Below are 16,905 nucleotides of genomic sequence, written 5' to 3' on the forward strand. Positions count from 1 at the left end.
TGATAGAATCTTCAGGAATCAAAGCTCACGTGTGGTGGATATTATTAATAGATCCTTCTTGCTCTCCGATGAGTGGAGTGGTGGTGAACCCTATGGTTGTTGATGGCAATGACGAAGATAACTAGGAATTGTCATGACTAGAATTGTTGGGTTGTTCTTTGTTATTTTATATGCTCCACCTTGTTGTATTAAGCTCTTTACTTTGAAAAAAAAATGACACTCTTCATTTCAAAATACCATCATCTAATTAAGAAAATAATAATAACGAGATAAACTATAACTCAAATAGGCAATATAATCTCTCCATCCTCGTTTAAAAGTCTGGAATTCGAATTTCAATCCTAATTTTGGAGAAAAAAAAAACGAGACTCTATTATTCAACAAATTATTTATAGAGTTAGAATGACAATCACTTGAATTATTTTATTTGTGTGGCCAATGCATTAGGATTGGGAATTCATGGGTGCTGAGTTAGTCTTCTTCCAAGCTGTCTTTAACTATATTTTATTCAAGAAATAAAAACAAAAAATAAGAAGCTTGACTTTAGAGAGTTACCTTGTCCTTATCTATGGTCAATAATGGCCACCTTTGCGTCTAGATACAGTATCTATCATCACAACTATATATACTACTTCCTTTATTATAAAAATAAATGTTATGAGCGTGTCAGCGTGTGAGGCTTTCGTCATATAATAATAAAAATAAAAAGTATAATAAAACCAAAAAACAACAATAATAATTAATACATGCATGATGCATCTGGTGTTCCCTAGAGTTCCCCTGATCACTTCATTAAGAGATCTCTTTTTTCATTTTCTACAAAGATTCAATCATTCATCATTCTTTCTTCCTATTGAAGTGTTTGGAGGAACTCCTGGAATCACCGGTGAAGAACGTAACCAAGACAAAGCTTTGCACATAACACATACACATATGTATATAGTATGTATGCTTCTAAATTATTTTGTTTCTTCAGTTTCTTATTCTCATGATGATCTGATACTACTTCTTATCCTGTGAAGCTATAGATTAAGGTTAGTTATGTTGGAAAATTATTAATTTTTTAGTTTAATAGTAGGCAATACATATATCAATTATAATTACAAATTAAGTTATTTCACATATGGTTATAAATATTGAATTAAATAAATTATAATTATTTTTTATTTAGAATTAAATAAGAATAAAATAAAAAATATCATTTTATTTGAATTTTAGAATTTAATGTAAATAGTAATTTCAAAGTTTCGGTCTCCAATATATTAAAGTCGTCTCTATAGTTATTTCTCTATCAAAAGAGTTGCAATTTAAACCTATCAGTAATATAGAAGGCTTTGGTTGAGGAAGATTAAAGAATCGCAAAAATTAAACTTTTTCAATTATGCTTATAAATTAAGGTACGTTTTTACATTTAAATATTTTTGTAATAATTTAATATGGATGATAGATCTTGAGTTAAAAAATTTTAAGAATTTTCAATAAGTTATAGAATATAACGATTAATTAATTTTCGTCAACTCATTTAATTTCCTATTTTCTGTATGTATAATAAGCCTTGACCTAAAAAGAATTTGAGTAAAATGAAGGTGGAAAAATATAATAGGCTTCATAGATTTTAGAATTAGCTATGCTTTGTTAGGGATATAATTTGTTATGATGATTATTTTTTTTCCAGAATAGTTGGGTGCAATTGTTTTGATGATACTGCTATGTATATATACGGTAGATTCTAGTATGATTATATGGTAATTATGTAAATGTTGTTAAAATTAAAATTATATATTTTTTATATTTTAGTAATATTTTTTTAAAAAATATTATTTTAATTTTAGTATTATTTTTAAAATATTATAGTCACTATAATTATGGTAAGATAATCATATATATTAGAATATAAAGATAAATATTAAATCGGTATATGAAAGATTTTGACACTGACAAAATGGTATGTGATTTTTGTTATTGACAAAATAATCCTTAAAATATTTTAAAATTTAACAAGCGTGTCCCCGAATTCGCCGGAATAAATTCTGGCAAGTACAATGCTAACATAGCCACCGTATTTTAGTGACCTGACAAACCACCCCCAAACTCTAATTCCTTCCTCCACAACGCAGACTCTCCCTCCCCATCGTAGCCTCCCTTTCCTCTCCCTCCCCATCGCAGCCCTCCAACGCACACTCTCCCCTTCCCTTTTCCTCCCCTTCGCAGCCCCCCTTTCCTCTCCCTCCATCGCAGCCCCTAACTCCAACGCACACTCCTTCTTTCCCTCTCCTTTTCCATTACAGCCCCTCCCCAACGCATAATTAATAGCATTAATAGCAATAATTATCCTTCTAATATCAATAACTGTAGAGACAATGACAACGTTTCTCTTTCAAATTATGCTGAATCTGATTATGAGATTGAGATTAAGAGAAGACATGCCGTTAGCAATGCTCCTTTGTCTCAGCCGGCAAGTTTGAACGCGTTGGACATAATTTCATTTTCCAAGAGATTTGATTTGTCTAAATTGTTTGAGGAGAAAGAGAACAAGACGAGGTTTGTGACGTCGGCGCTGGTTAAAAAGATTATATCGAAATTTGAGGAGATTGCACACTTTGTTAGATTTTCAGTGAGGAAGAAGGATTGCAGGGTGAGCTTAGAAGGAACAAGGAAAAGGTTTGACGGGTCCATTGACGATTGTTGTTAAGATATTCAAGCTGACACCGAAGCTCGTAGTGGTTGAGGTGAAGAAGAAAAAAGGGGACAAAGCAGAGAGTATGAGAGGTTCTACAACAATGAATTGAGGCATGACTTGACGAACTTGATGAAAGAGGAGGGAGAGGTTCTGCAATGGGTGGGAGAGGGAATGGGGCTGCGATGGAGAAGAAAAGGGAAGGCGGGAGTGTGCATTGGGAGGTTGCAATGGGGAGAGAGAGGAAAGGAGGGCTGCGATGGGGAGGGAGGGGGAGGGGGTTGCGTTGGGTAGGGGGAGAGCTGCGATAAGGAGGGAGATGGAGGGGGAGTCTGCGTTGGGGAAGGAGGGATTAGAATTTGGGGGGTGGTTTTCCAGGTCACCAAAATACGGTGGCCATGTCAGCATTGTGCTTGTCGGAGATTTACTCCGAAGAGCTCGAGGATACGCTTGTCAAATTTTAAAATCTTTTAGGGACTATTTTGTCAATAACAAAAGTCAAGTACCATTTTGTCAGTGTCAAAATCTTTCGGGTACTGATTTGATATTTACCTTTTAGAATATATATCCATTAATAATATAATGAATACCCAACCCGATCACTGACAATTATTTCAAAAGGACTACAAGACCTCCAAATAAAAGAAATATCTAACTCGGTTCCTAATCTTTACTTTTATGGGACGATTAGCTCCTGTGCCGGAAAAAAAACACCGATACAATGATTAATCAGTCCCATAAAAATAAAACTCAGGAGTTGGGTTGAATATCTTTTTTTTAAAGACTTCATTGTCTTTTGAAATAATTATTAGTGACGTTTAAAATTTTTCTCTTAATATAATTGCTATTATTTGTCGGGTGTCAGTTGGAGGATTTCAAACCAATAACATTAGAGAAAAGATTAAGAACTAATCTTAATTTTTATTAGTCAACATTTTTTAAGGATAGAACAATTATAAAATAAAGTATTAGGAGTTATAAATTTAGCATCTTATACAATAGATGAGGGTGTACTAGTTACAATAATTTAAAGTATTTGAGGCCTGTATATATAATGTAATCATTGACGATGAAATAAGAAGAGAATTAACTTTAATTAATTTAGCCTTTATTTAGTTTATTACTTTTAGAATTAACTTTGTTTTAATTTATAACATACTTCCCTTGCTTTAATAGTTACTTATACTTTAGTTTATTGGTTGATTAATTATTTGTTGGAAAAAAATTAGTCTTTAATTAGTAAAAGCAGTTTCTTTAATTATTTTTGTTTTTCAAGTTATAATAAGCGATTATTACACTTATTACAAACATTATAAGTTGAGATGTTAAAATTCATTGACTCGTAATGAACAATGTATTTCTAACGAGTATTGTTTGTATTCTATCTAAAAAAATATAGTCAGGTCTAAATAAATAAAAATTTACTCAAGAAATTCAATTAACTACATCTATCCGATCTCTTTTTGATTGGGTGCGATGGCGGCTATTCAAATTTTATTTATATAAATAAGTGACTAACTCGTAATATATCTCTAACTTATTTGGAAGGAAAATTTTAATAAATTTTTTAAAAAGAAATAATTATCTATCATTAAATGTGAAATTATTCTAAAAAATAGTTATCTTTTCTATTATAAATAGATTGACAATGTCAGATACATTCAAAATTCAATCTACTAAAAATCTATTTAAAACTTTTGATAACTTAAGTATTGGAGTTCGTTGTAGGTACTACTTAGATCTTCTCACAAAATATTCGAAAGATGACACATCGAATACTACCCCTAAAAAAGCTTAAATTTCATGTTTAGAGTTTAAACCCAAATACAACTCAATTTCAGAATAAATATATATAGTCTTATGTTTCCAGCTACTTTTATTACTCACAAAATAAATAAATAATAAAAAATATTATTTAACAGATCTGTTGTTGGAGACATTCAGTTTGGTGAGGCAAGTAATTATATTATTTTTTTCAATGTGATTCTTTTCATTTTTTTAGTAATTTCTGAATAATTTATCGTGGTAATAACATAGTAGATTAAGAAAAAGGAGAGCTTAAATAAAATATTTTAGTTTTCTCCGGATTAATACAGTGATGTTGATGAGGGATTTTTTATTTTTATAAATAAAATAAATGTAATAATTATTAAAAAAATAATTTTATAAAAACTTATCGTTTTAAATTTTTTTATCTTATCTCGTATATATGGTATGACATTTTATGTATTTTATTTATAGTGTAAACGAGATAAGACACGTTAACTTTTTCGTGTATATTTCGTTTACATTGTAAATGAGATAAGCCATGTTCGTGTCTATAAGTAGAAATCGTTTACACTGTAAATGAGATAAGACATGTTTGTACCTATAAGTAGAAATCATTTACAGCAATATTCTAGGCCTCATTTTGACTTAGTCAACTTCTTTCTCCTTTTTTTTTAACCCTTTCTTATCCTATTTTACACTAATACGGTGATGACGTGTTAGATAAAAAATAACAAAAACATCAACAGAATGAACGAAACATCGCATTACGTGGAAGGGATCGACTTTGAAGTCAGAAATGTATATGTTGGAAATTGGAAAATCCATGAACTCTATGTCTGCATGTAGGTGCTGCTATTTTAATTTCTCTATTTTTTCTTTCTTTCAAATAAATATTGAGATTCTTAGCTTGTATACCTTATGTTTTTTCCTTTTAAATAGTTGTTGATAGCAGCAGTATGTAATCATCAAACATTACACACATTTCAATCGTTGTCCTTCATTCTCTCTAATCTCATTACTCTCTCACAAATCCTATCATTAGCTTTGAACTCTCGCAAGCCACATTATTGTTATGTTTTTTAATTTCCTTCTTTTTTTTTCTTTTTTAATCTTAGTCATCTAAATAGTTGAATGTATGTATCAAAAAATTAAATTCTGTGGTATGAATTTAAACGTATAGTAAAGTAATGTTTAAAAAGTATTGTAATGTAAAATACACTGAAATTTATAAAATATATAATATTCTACAACTTTTATTTTAATTTAAAAAGATATTTTATCCTCAAAAAAATTACAATTTAGTTGCTGTTAATCCTAACTATTATTTGTTCCTAAATTAATTATTCTTCTGTCGATCTTATTTATAAAAAAAATTGTCCTTGCACCACTTCAGATATATAGAGTACTGTTTTTATTTTGCAAGTGGAATTAAATGACTAATTGAGTACAAAGCTTTAATTTATTGTCGGGTTATGTTACTAACCTTTAAGCACTCTTCAGACTCTTTAATTAATTAGCAGGGATCAGATGTTATTGATAGATCCCATAATATAATAATGTAATATTATTAGGACTCTATATTACCAAAGAATTGATTAATTTAACTTAGTATGAACGTGATAATATATCTGTAAATGTTATAGTGTTTAAAAGGGGTGTTTATTATTAAAAAAAAAATAAGCAACTGATCATATGTAATGCTGTACTGTATATATGATTGTTATATCTCTAACACTCTCCTTGCATATGCTTTCTTTTTCTCTTTTATTTGCCTTATGCTATTTTTTTTACTTTTGGAGTTCACCAAGAATCGAACTCTTGACCTTTTGGTCATAGAGCTCTGATACCATGTCATGAAACCACTCATTCCAAAAGCTTAAGCTGATAAGAGAAGATAACATTAATGGTTATATCTCTAACAATGATTTTTTATACTTTTGAGATAATAAGTTCGATTCATGGATTATGGTTATACCGTTAAACCCCTAAAATTGCAAACAATTATCATCACTTATTCGGAAAAACAAGGAATAATCTATTAAAAAAAAAAGGAATAAGCAATTTTGATCGGTTTCGGACTCTCGGACGGGGAATAAAACAATTTAACCATTTGATTAAGTTGGATTTAAGCACTTCTTGCTAAGTGTTAAGCATTGAATTGTTGATTCCCACGACTTATTCAATAATAATGTAAGAAAACTGAAATCGTAGCTTCTAATAGCCTTTGGCGAAACCATAGGCATTTTGTGTGAGCGCGGCGCCATGCATCTTCTAAAGTTTTGAGAAGAAAAGTATAAACATATAATTTTTATTTATTAAATATAAATAAAATGCTTGTATTTTAAAAAAATACAGAAACATATAAATTTGATCAAATTGAGCATTATTTTAGATCAGATATGCATGTAAAGCTGACATCAAAATCTAATATATGGTTATTATTGAATCCATCGTCCAAGCGAGTGAAGATTTCCGGAAACTTCCTGAAGGATTTATAGAAGATAAGATATAATGTAATATAATAACATGAAGATATATATAAATCAACGTGGTCAAATCTTATTAATTAGTTATCATCGGTAACATTTGGAAACTCATCCACCGCCACTTAACCATACTATATATCCCTTCGGTTTTTCTGATGCTACACCAAGGCGCCATGAAACAACATGCCAATATGTCTCATATAATTTTCTAATCATATAAAAGTGCAAAATTAACTATAGTCTAATACTTGTATACAAACAACACCTTAATAGTTAAAAAGTATTAGATTTGATTTTCCACTACAACCATTTTGAAATTATTCTTGAAGATTTATAAGGACGACATGGTTTTTTGTTAATGTGAAATAGGCCAGCTTGAGAATCTTTTGAAGTCTTGATTTTTTATTTTGTGAAGATAGAAGCTCCCCAAGGATAAATAATATGTAGACGTAGATATGTGCAGCAGCGGAAATAAAAGATATGGATAGGGACGGCAATTTGAGTAAAGTTTAATTATTTTATCAAATTTTCAATTAAATTTTTATATATAACTTCTAATAAAGTCTTTATATTATGTGAGATTTCATAATTAAATTTATATCATAATAAAAATATTAAAAATAATTAAATATTTTATTTTATTTAACTGAATATTTTACTAATTCTAATAAAAATTTAATTATAAAATTTAATATAATATAAAAATTTAATTAAAAATATATATAAAAATATAATTACAATTTTGATAAAATTATAAAATAGACAAATTAACGAGCCATTTAATTAATTTTGAAATTTTTATGCTTGGTATCAATCTATTCCCACGTCTTTGAATGATCCGTCCATCTTAAGAAACAAGAATAGATGAATAATGAAAGACAACCAAATGCTACATATTCTCCGTCCTGCTCACAGATATATATACCGCCTTCCCTGCACACTTTCTTCCCTTCCCTTTGCTCCATTTTCTTTTCTCAAGAAAAAAAAAAACATGCAAAGGAAGAAACAGAAGGAGGGAGTGGTGGAAGAAGGTGGTGATCAAGATTACCTTACTGCCCTTCCCGCTCCCATTTTGTGCAACATTCTATCTTTTCTTACCACTAGAGAAGCCGCTAAGACCAGTGTCTTGTCTTCCACGTGGAGAAATATCTGGAAAACCCCAAACAATCTCGTTCTAGATGCCCATAACTTTCTAAACCCACAACAAGATGCAATCACAAACATTTCTCATCACTCAAGTGCAACATCAAGGTTCATACTCAAGTGCGACAGGACTTGGGCCTTTTTGAACAGGGTTAACCTTTACCTGTTACGCTTGAGTCAATTTGACCCTAATTTCCGTTCCAAAATTGAAAGATTGAGCCTTTACTTCACTTTCCGCCGAGGTGGACACGGTTGCCACGATCTCGCTCAATGGATTGGATTTGCCTTGGATAGAAAGGTTGATGAGATTGACCTCTGTTTCTCCGAAAGCCATGAGCTAAGCGCTCCATCGTATGGAGCGCTTTTGCTCTTTCCTTGCGAGGTTCTTCTCAACAAAGAATTTGCTTTTGTAAACTCGTGTTTAAAGCACGTGCGCCTAGCGCATTGCGCGCTGGCGCCTCACCCGGCCTTTAACCCGGGGTTCGCCACCATCACTACTCTCGACCTCGAGAAAGTCGATTTGGTGGGTGGCGAACAGGTGCAGGTTTTGCTGGCCAGCTGTCACAGCCTTGAATGGTTAAGGCTCTCTGAATGTCACAACATGGGGCACTTGAAAATAGAGTACCCTTCATGCCAAAAATTGAGGCACCTGAGTGTGAATCTTTGTCACAAGCTAAAGGCACTTGTGCTTAGAAGCTCCAGTTTGGAGAGCATGGAGTATACCGGAACCTGGTATATGATTGAGACCATGTTTGATACTCCAAACCTTAAATCTTTCTCGTGTCGTATGGTTTTGGGTAGTGATCAAGGCGGAGAGATGTCTCAATATTCCAGGCTTGCCATTGACCTTCCTCAGCTTCAAACTTTGTTCCTCGAGTGTTACTGCATGGTATGTCATTTTCAATTTCCATTTAATTTGTTACTACAGAATAAGTTTCAAATTACTTTTACCGTTTAAATCTATTTTTCATATTTTAATTTTGCCATCATCATCTTCCTCTTCTTTATCCTCCTCTTTCTTTTAATTCCTTCTTCATCATCACCTATACCAATAAAACCAAATCACACCTACCTACTTTCTTCCATTACATGCATACCAGCACCGCATTAACATTTTGGATCATTTTTATATAAAATCAACGAAAAAAATGAAGATTTAGATATTTTTACTCAACGAAACTCTTTTTTATAAATACAACAGTAGTCTTACTTTTTTAGGTAACTTTATCACGATAAAAATGATATTTTATTTTTTATTAATGAGAAAATAGACAAAATTTATTTCAAAATAATATTTGTTATTGTTTCTACAGATATATTTAATTTTAAACATAAATTTCATGAAAATACGTTTATAATGAATGATAAGCATAGAATAGAATATCATGAGATAATATCCAGTTTGTCCTTTAATTTTGTCGCAAACTTTAATTTAGTTTTTAAAGTTTTAATTGTCTTTATTTAGCTTCAAACATTATAAACATGACTCATGTTGGAACAATTTTGACGATTATCCAAATTTTTCTTCACAAAGCCCGTGATACGAGTCACTTTTGTGTTATTTGAGTATCAAATTTAATTTACATGTTGTAGTTCTAGCGTGGTTTGTGATCGTCTATATTAATGCTCCATTAATGTTTGTATGCGAAAAATTTGACTAACGTGAGTAAATTTGTAAAATTTGGATACTAAACAGAGACAATTTAAATTTTAGAACTAAATTAAGATTTGAGTGTAAATTAAAAGATAAAATTGAGGATTAACTCCTATTATATCTTATAATAAAAGTTTTGTACATATATTCCGTCTGTTCTTTTTTGAATAAATACAAAATGAATATAACAAAAATAAAAAGGTTTTTGTTTCTATTTTTGTCTTTTGTCCATACCATCAAATAATATTTAAATATTAGTGTGAAATGATATATGTTGATGAAAATTTTGATGCAGACTTATGTGCCAGTTAATACAATGGCAAACAGCATTGTTCCCACATTTCCAAATCTTAGACACTTGATAATCACAAAAGAAGCCGTACATCAACAGAATTTTTGCTGGATAGAGATTGTGCTCAAAGGTTGCCCAATCCTCACAAGATTAGACCTCAATGTACGCTATAATCCTATATAAAACAAAATATAAATAACGATCATCTAAGAAATTTGTTATTTCTCGCTTAATTACAAGTGTATTGATGCAGATATGGACCCATATGAAATTTCATGTGGAGTTCAGGGAAACAAGTTGGCTGCAAGCTTGTCCACACAGTAATCTGAAGGAGGTTACAATAACAGGAATTCGAGGTCACCAAAGTGAGATTGAGATTGCGGTTTATCTGCTTCAAAATGCAAGACAGCTCCAGAAGATGATAATAGACCCACGTAGAAGAGTTTACTTGGGAAACGGTAAATGGAGTAGTTCACAAGTTTGTCAAACTTGGAACAATGGTGGCAGGCACAGGCTTCATCATCTTCTATACCAACAAGCCCAACATCTTTCATCACCTGTCAAATTTTTCTTCTGCTGTCAGCCATAGCCCTTATTATCTCAAGGTGATTAATGCAAGGATTGATGCTCAGCACGCTGCAAAATCAAGAAAATAATGGAGCCTATGAGGTAGGATAATGTGTTGAAAAAATAAGTAATATAGATAACATTATTTCTTCTATACCCAGATTAGGAAAATAAGAAACATGAAACTACTAGTGTGTGGATCACTAGTATTGTGCAATGATCAACTGCATGCACAGAACTCTCTAGAGGGAGTTTCCCCAAACACTTCAGTGAAATGAACATGGTTCAATTTCTTCAACTTGGTTTTCAATGATGTCTAAAACTATTGTACCGTGTTAGTTGAATCCTGAAGTTCCCCCAAACACTTCACTGATGGAAAGGACTCATTATTGGCATTAATTAAGCCTCATGTGTGAAGTGTTCAGAGGAACTCCAAGAAACAGCCAACATTCAAATACTAAGACAAGCTTGTTGCTTGAGTAGTAGTAATCTAGGATTAGCCATGGTTTGGAACAATGCACTGAAACTGTTGTATTTATAGTGGTGCAAAATATGCATATGCTCACAAACTAAAGTCTGTTTGTGTGGAGAAGAAGAAGTCCAAGTAGGTCAAGATTTTGTGTAGCATTGAACCTGGTCATGATGTATGCAAAGGAGAAGGATTGTGGGTTCAGAATTGGTGAAGCTAAGTGATGTTAAGAATCAGATCAAGAAAAGCTAAGAGAGAAGATCAGTTCTGAATCTCTTTAAGTCATTGTCATAGTCATGTGTACTTAATAATACTCTCTGCTTTCTTTAGAATGTTTCCAGTTTATACTTTTTCTCCTTTTGTGAGAATATATGTTAATGAAGCAAGTACTACTCATTTCAGTGGATGAACTCAAACCATTACAGATTATTGTGATTATCTATCTGGTCTAAAAGATAAAACAAATTTGTTTATTGTTTATTAATTAGTGATATGCAGACAAAAGAATCATGTTAACTTGACTACTGTACATATAAAGATCCTGTTCTTCTCGGTAGAAGAGACATTTATATGACATCAAAGTTGAGCTCACAATCTTTGATTCCCTCCAACACTTGTCTGAAAAGGTTACACCTCACACAACAACTTTACATAGAGAGAGTACATGGTTTCAGAATAGCATGTGGCCACTCGACTCGATCTCAATAAATATTATTCTGATTCTTATTTATATATATGCTCCAAATCCCTATATGGACCAATGTTGCGTCCAGGTTCACTCACTCTTCGTTCCCAATGAACAATAGCAATATTTGCAGCTCAATGCAAAGGAAGAGCATTATAAATGGAGCACCATGCAAGGACATGCATTATGTTATGGATCATCGGGTGGTACCTAGTGTTCCCTCGAACACTTCAACGACCAGAACTTTCAGCTACGACATTCTCTGTGTTCTATGAAGTGTTTGGGGGAACCCTTGGTATCATTTGATAAAAACTACTTCATTTCTTTGTGACATTACAAATCCTGGGATGATTTCTAGCTTCTAGCTCTTCTCTTGAACTTTTCATACTGTGTCAAGTGATTCAAGGTACCACATATTGCAACAATTGACGTCATTGGGTAAGTTTCTTTTTGATAATTCTTCTCTCTCTTTCAAAAGAATATATGGAAAATCCAAAATAAATCTGATATCTTTTATTCTGTTTACTCTTAACTTCTGTATTTAGAATACTCTAACTAAATATCCTTCTTAATAAAATTTCTTTCCATTTGCAGTACTTAAATTATAAATCTTTAATTAAAAGATTAATTACTTACTATCATATCCGATCTTAGTAGATCTTTTTTTCCATGTGAACAATAATTAACTTTCAACCCACTTGTTAGTAAGCTGCATCACACTCAATTGAAATGGGAACTAAAGAGTTAATACTTAATAAAACTGTTCTGTTTCACACGGTCACACCTGACCTGAGCTGTTACAAAATTGAAATTTTAAACCAAGGCTAAAATAGAAAATCTTAATCTTTTCATTGTTCTAGAAACACCTAATAAGAATATCACTTGAGGTGCTCAATGATGCTATACCACTCAATGTGTGCCATATTCAAATGGTAATAGCCCACATTGCTTGTTCAAACTTCAGTTGTGTGGCATCAAACTCATTTAACTTTGACAATAAAAAACAAAGTGTTGGGCACAAGCTCATTTCCATGGAAGACTTAAGAATAAAACCACACGAAATAGTTCAAATGGAGCCTTCTAGAATCATCGACCACCTGAGAGAATTGATTCAACGACCGAAGTCTGGAGCAACGGCCTATCCGGGGAAGCCGGATTCGGCAAGTCTTGAGTATGGTGTCTGAATGTGGAAGGTAAATGTGGCAAAGGAACTTCCCTTTCTAAGTAATGCATAACTTGGCGCATGCTCGGCCTAGCCGTAGGCTCTGACTGGGAGCAAAACAAACCAAGTTTCAGCACCAATTCCACCTCCTCTGTCTCTGAATCTGTGCTCAAATTTTGATCCTTTGCCTCAAGAATCCCACCTTTCTTCCAGAAATCATACACCCAATCAGCAAGATTTGCATTGTCAAGCCATTCCTCTGTTTTCTCCATGGGCCTTCTTCCGCAAGCAACCTCAAGTAGAAATGCACCAAAACCGAATACATCAGATATTGTAGTGGCCTTACCTGTTCTGATATGCTCAGGGGCCATATACCTGAAAGTTCCGGCAACATGAGTAGTTTGAGGATTGCTTCCATGGTCATGCAACCTTGCAAGACCAAAGTTCCCTAATCTACCATTCATTTCTGCATCCAGTAGCACATTGCTGGCCTTTATGTCTCTATGGACCACAACTTGCTCCCATCCTTCATGCAAATAGAGCAAAGCCGAAGCAACTCCTTTGATGATTCTAAATCTCTGGCTCCAATTCAGGGTCAGTTTTGGTTTGTTAAAGAGATACTTGTCTAAACTCCCATTTGGCATGTAGTCATAGACCAAAAGCAACTCTCCTTTGCGCCTGCAATATCCTCGAAGGGGAACCAGATTCCTATGGCGAAGACGGCCAATGCTCACAACTTCTGCCACGAATTCCCTTACACCTTGTTTGGACTCATGGGATACCCTCTTTACTGCAATCTCAGTTTTGGAAGCTGCTATCACTATCACACCTTTGTAGACCTTACCAAATCCGCCCCTTCCTAATAGCTCCTTCTCCCTGAACCCCTTTGTAGCCAAGTAGAGATCTTTATACCTGAATCTACTAGGACCACATTCTTGCTCCCAGTCTTCAAGTTGCTCAGAAAACCTCTTCCTTTTGATGACATGATTAACTGTTAAAGTCACCAAGAGAACCAACATGAGTGATATCATAGGCAATGCAACTGCCAAGACCACCTTCTTATACCCTTTATGTTTATTATCACCTTTCCTAGGCAACTTTGGGAGTTGAGATAGTTCAAGTGGCTGAGACTGGCCATTGATCTCAAAACTCCAACCCAGAATATATTGCGAAGCAGTACCCATACCCGTGGAGGAAGAGAAGCCAACATACATATTCTCTTCAAGAATTGGAGAAAGGTCTTTGGTAAACGATAGCAAAGCTTGTTTTGGTTTATCAATGTTGATTGGTGCCAAAGTAACATTAATTTGTTTATTCATCCCATGATATTCCAGCCATACCTGTATAGGGTTGCCACTAGCAAGTCTCAAAGCATTGAAAATACCATCATCGTTATGATATCCTGCAACTGCCGATGCTGCTGACTTCAAGTCATTGATATCAATCCCAACATGGTTGTCGTTGATATCCTCAAACTCCGTGCTCATAGAAGTATCAAGCTCCACGCCGAAAACATGGTTGCTGCTGTTACCCACGCTATCCGGATCAAAGACACCAAAGTACTGGGATGGAAGACCAGTTAGACTTTTTGTTGCTGGATAAACCACAAACATAATACCTTGACCACTGAGTTCAGCAGCCTGAGGTCTTATGGCAAATACAAAAGAGGTGGAGAAAGAAAAGGCGCTACCGTTGTTGGAGCTGTTCTTGAAAACCACAGGGGATGAATACACAGCATGTCCTTCTTGCAGGGACTCACCATTGGTGAGCTTGAGTAGGCCATTGGAAGTGAGCTCAGCTAAAATAGTAAGATTATACTGTGATGATTGGAATCCATTAAAGATGAAACTGGTATCTCCACTGGCTGCCACTTCCACCAGCAAAAGTGTCACTGCAGCAAGCTTCAGAGACATGGCTACAGTATGTAATCTATCTGCTTCTTCTGGTTTTGGGCAAAACTCCACAATTCACAAATTTCTTTTCAAACCTTCATCTCGGGTCCACACGGAAACAATAGGCATATAGCCCGGCATGTTTGACCCTTTGCCTAGCTCACAGTCCCTAAATTCTTTAGGGTAAAGTGCTACTTGTACTAACTTTGTAACCAGAAGAAAAGTCACCCAAGGTCACTGGAAACTACAATGGTAATACCCTATCCGCGGGTACTCAATCCAGACCAACCCGTTTGGATAGGGTTGTCTACTCTAGGGTAGAGTGCAAATTTGCTTGTGGGTAGGTACGATACAGGTTTAGGGTATATCCTACCCGCATTTTTAATATATTATATAATATATATGTAAAAGTTATATACGTAGTGAAAAAATTGAGTCTTGTGCTCACAATTTTCTTCTTATAAAAATTTGAAATAATCGTTAAGTTTAGTTGATTATTATATTATTTGTAATTTTATGTTAGATTTTTTTAAGATCTTGTTTTTAATTTTAGTTTGAATTTAGTTTTTTATTTTCTATTTTATTATGTATAAATTTTAGAATTGTTGAATTTTATATTTATTTAAAAAAAAATTGTTTCTGCGAGTAGGTCGGATAGAGTAAAGTTTAGAACTTTAAGGTGCAGGTAGAGTTAAGGTTGAGAGATTCTCAACTTGCAGATAGAATAGGATAAAATTTTAAGAAAGTTTTCAATCTGCGAGTAGGATTAGGATAGAATCTAAACCGTATCCTACCCTATTCATTGACAGCCCTACCTATATCACCGTTAGCCATCACCAAATATCAAAAGTAAGTACAAAAATAAAAACATACAATATTTATCTAAGTAATTTCTATTATGCATATTTACTTATTTAGAAAGCAAAAAATATACATTTTTTTTTGTCTCTAGAAAGAAAAGTTTAACCGTATATTTATCTCACTTACCAAACAAGTTTACATAGTAGAATTTAATGTTACCTTTCTTTCAACATCTAAGTCTTTTTTTTTTTTGAAAGAAGATCTCCACCCAAAAGAGTAGAGCAAACAAAGACAACAACAACTAAACCAAAATAAAGAAAGCAAATGAGCACTAATATTATCCTTTTGTCATTTCTGATACGGCCACAATAATTAAAGAAATCCACACATAACTACTTTTTATAGTTTAAAAAGGACATGTTAATAATTTTTTCAATATCTTTTTATTTATTTTAAAATATCATTTTATTCCTTTTCATCCAAATGTTCTTTATAATTGCACAAAAAGTCAAAAACACACCATCCACCTCTTGCGCTCCTCCTTTGTATGTGATATCTCTATTCAACTTAAAAAATCTTCTTTTAACATCTAAGTCTTATGTCCTTTTTTTATACTTTTATTACTTTAATTCTTCTAGAACCTATATATACTCTTATGTATTGTATCTATGTTTCTAATATAGTATCAGAGCATAGGTTCTTTTTTTTCCATGAAAATTTGTTCATAGCCCTTTTATTTTTCTCTCCCGAAAGTGTTCTTTGACCTCGTTTTTCGATCCTTTTCTGAAGCTTTGGTTCGTCATCGCCATTACCGCCGCCTTCGTCTCGTCGTCGCGAGTTTAACGAGCCCATCCCCGTCGCCGGAAACAGCCGGACGCGCCGCTACAATATCGTTGTCCGCTTCTATCGTTTTCCTTCTCCAAATGTCTCCATCACCGTTTGATCATCAGCAACGATCAAATGGTCCAGAGCGTGCCACGTGTCGCAGAAGCAGCGCCTCCAGCAACCCGTGCCACACCCGACCCGACTCGGATTGCTTCGCAACCCGCGCACTGCCCTCGCTAACTCAGTGTTGACGTGGCTTCCCTCCTCCACTCAGCTGTCGCCACGTGTCACCTTTCATGCTGATGTGGAATCTGACGTGGCAGCTAATGTGTAAGATGGTAGGGCCTTCTCTACGGGTTTTTTGGTGAGCTCTTTTTTATTCTGATGTCAGTTTTCTCATTTTCATCCCTAAATTTGCAATTTTCTCTCCTTTCTTTGATCTTTGTATCTACTATTATAGAAAACTCAAATGTTTTTGCTGC

At 33.6% G+C, this 16,905-nt stretch overlaps 2 protein-coding genes across 3 annotated transcripts; one reads left to right on the forward strand and one right to left on the reverse strand.

Annotated features, from left to right (window-relative positions):
- Positions 1–7,902: 7,902 nt before the first annotated feature.
- Positions 7,903–14,859, forward strand: LOC112791905 (F-box/LRR-repeat protein At3g59190-like). The gene is made up of 3 exons (XM_025834929.2): positions 7,903–8,965; positions 10,026–10,184; positions 10,276–14,859. The coding sequence occupies exons 1-3, from the start codon at positions 7,925–7,927 to the stop codon at positions 10,609–10,611; spliced, it is 1,536 nt and encodes a 511-aa protein (XP_025690714.2). The 5' UTR covers positions 7,903–7,924; the 3' UTR covers positions 10,612–14,859.
- LOC112791906 (L-type lectin-domain containing receptor kinase IV.1) lies at positions 12,468–15,078 on the reverse strand. Of its 2 annotated transcripts, XM_025834932.3 has the most exons (2): positions 14,596–15,059; positions 12,468–14,467 (listed from the first exon to the last, which is right to left on the reverse strand). In XM_025834932.3, the coding sequence occupies exons 1-2, from the start codon at positions 14,686–14,688 to the stop codon at positions 12,830–12,832; spliced, it is 1,731 nt and encodes a 576-aa protein (XP_025690717.1). In that variant the 5' UTR covers positions 14,689–15,059; the 3' UTR covers positions 12,468–12,829. The 2 variants fall into 2 exon arrangements, with proteins under 2 accessions (XP_025690717.1, XP_025690716.1); XM_025834931.3 differs by having other exon boundaries at positions 12,468–15,078.
- Positions 15,079–16,905: the final 1,827 nt, after the last annotated feature.

This window comes from Arachis hypogaea, chromosome 13, assembly GCF_003086295.3.
Source record: "Arachis hypogaea cultivar Tifrunner chromosome 13, arahy.Tifrunner.gnm2.J5K5, whole genome shotgun sequence".
NCBI classification, from domain to species: Eukaryota; Viridiplantae; Streptophyta; class Magnoliopsida; order Fabales; family Fabaceae; genus Arachis; species Arachis hypogaea.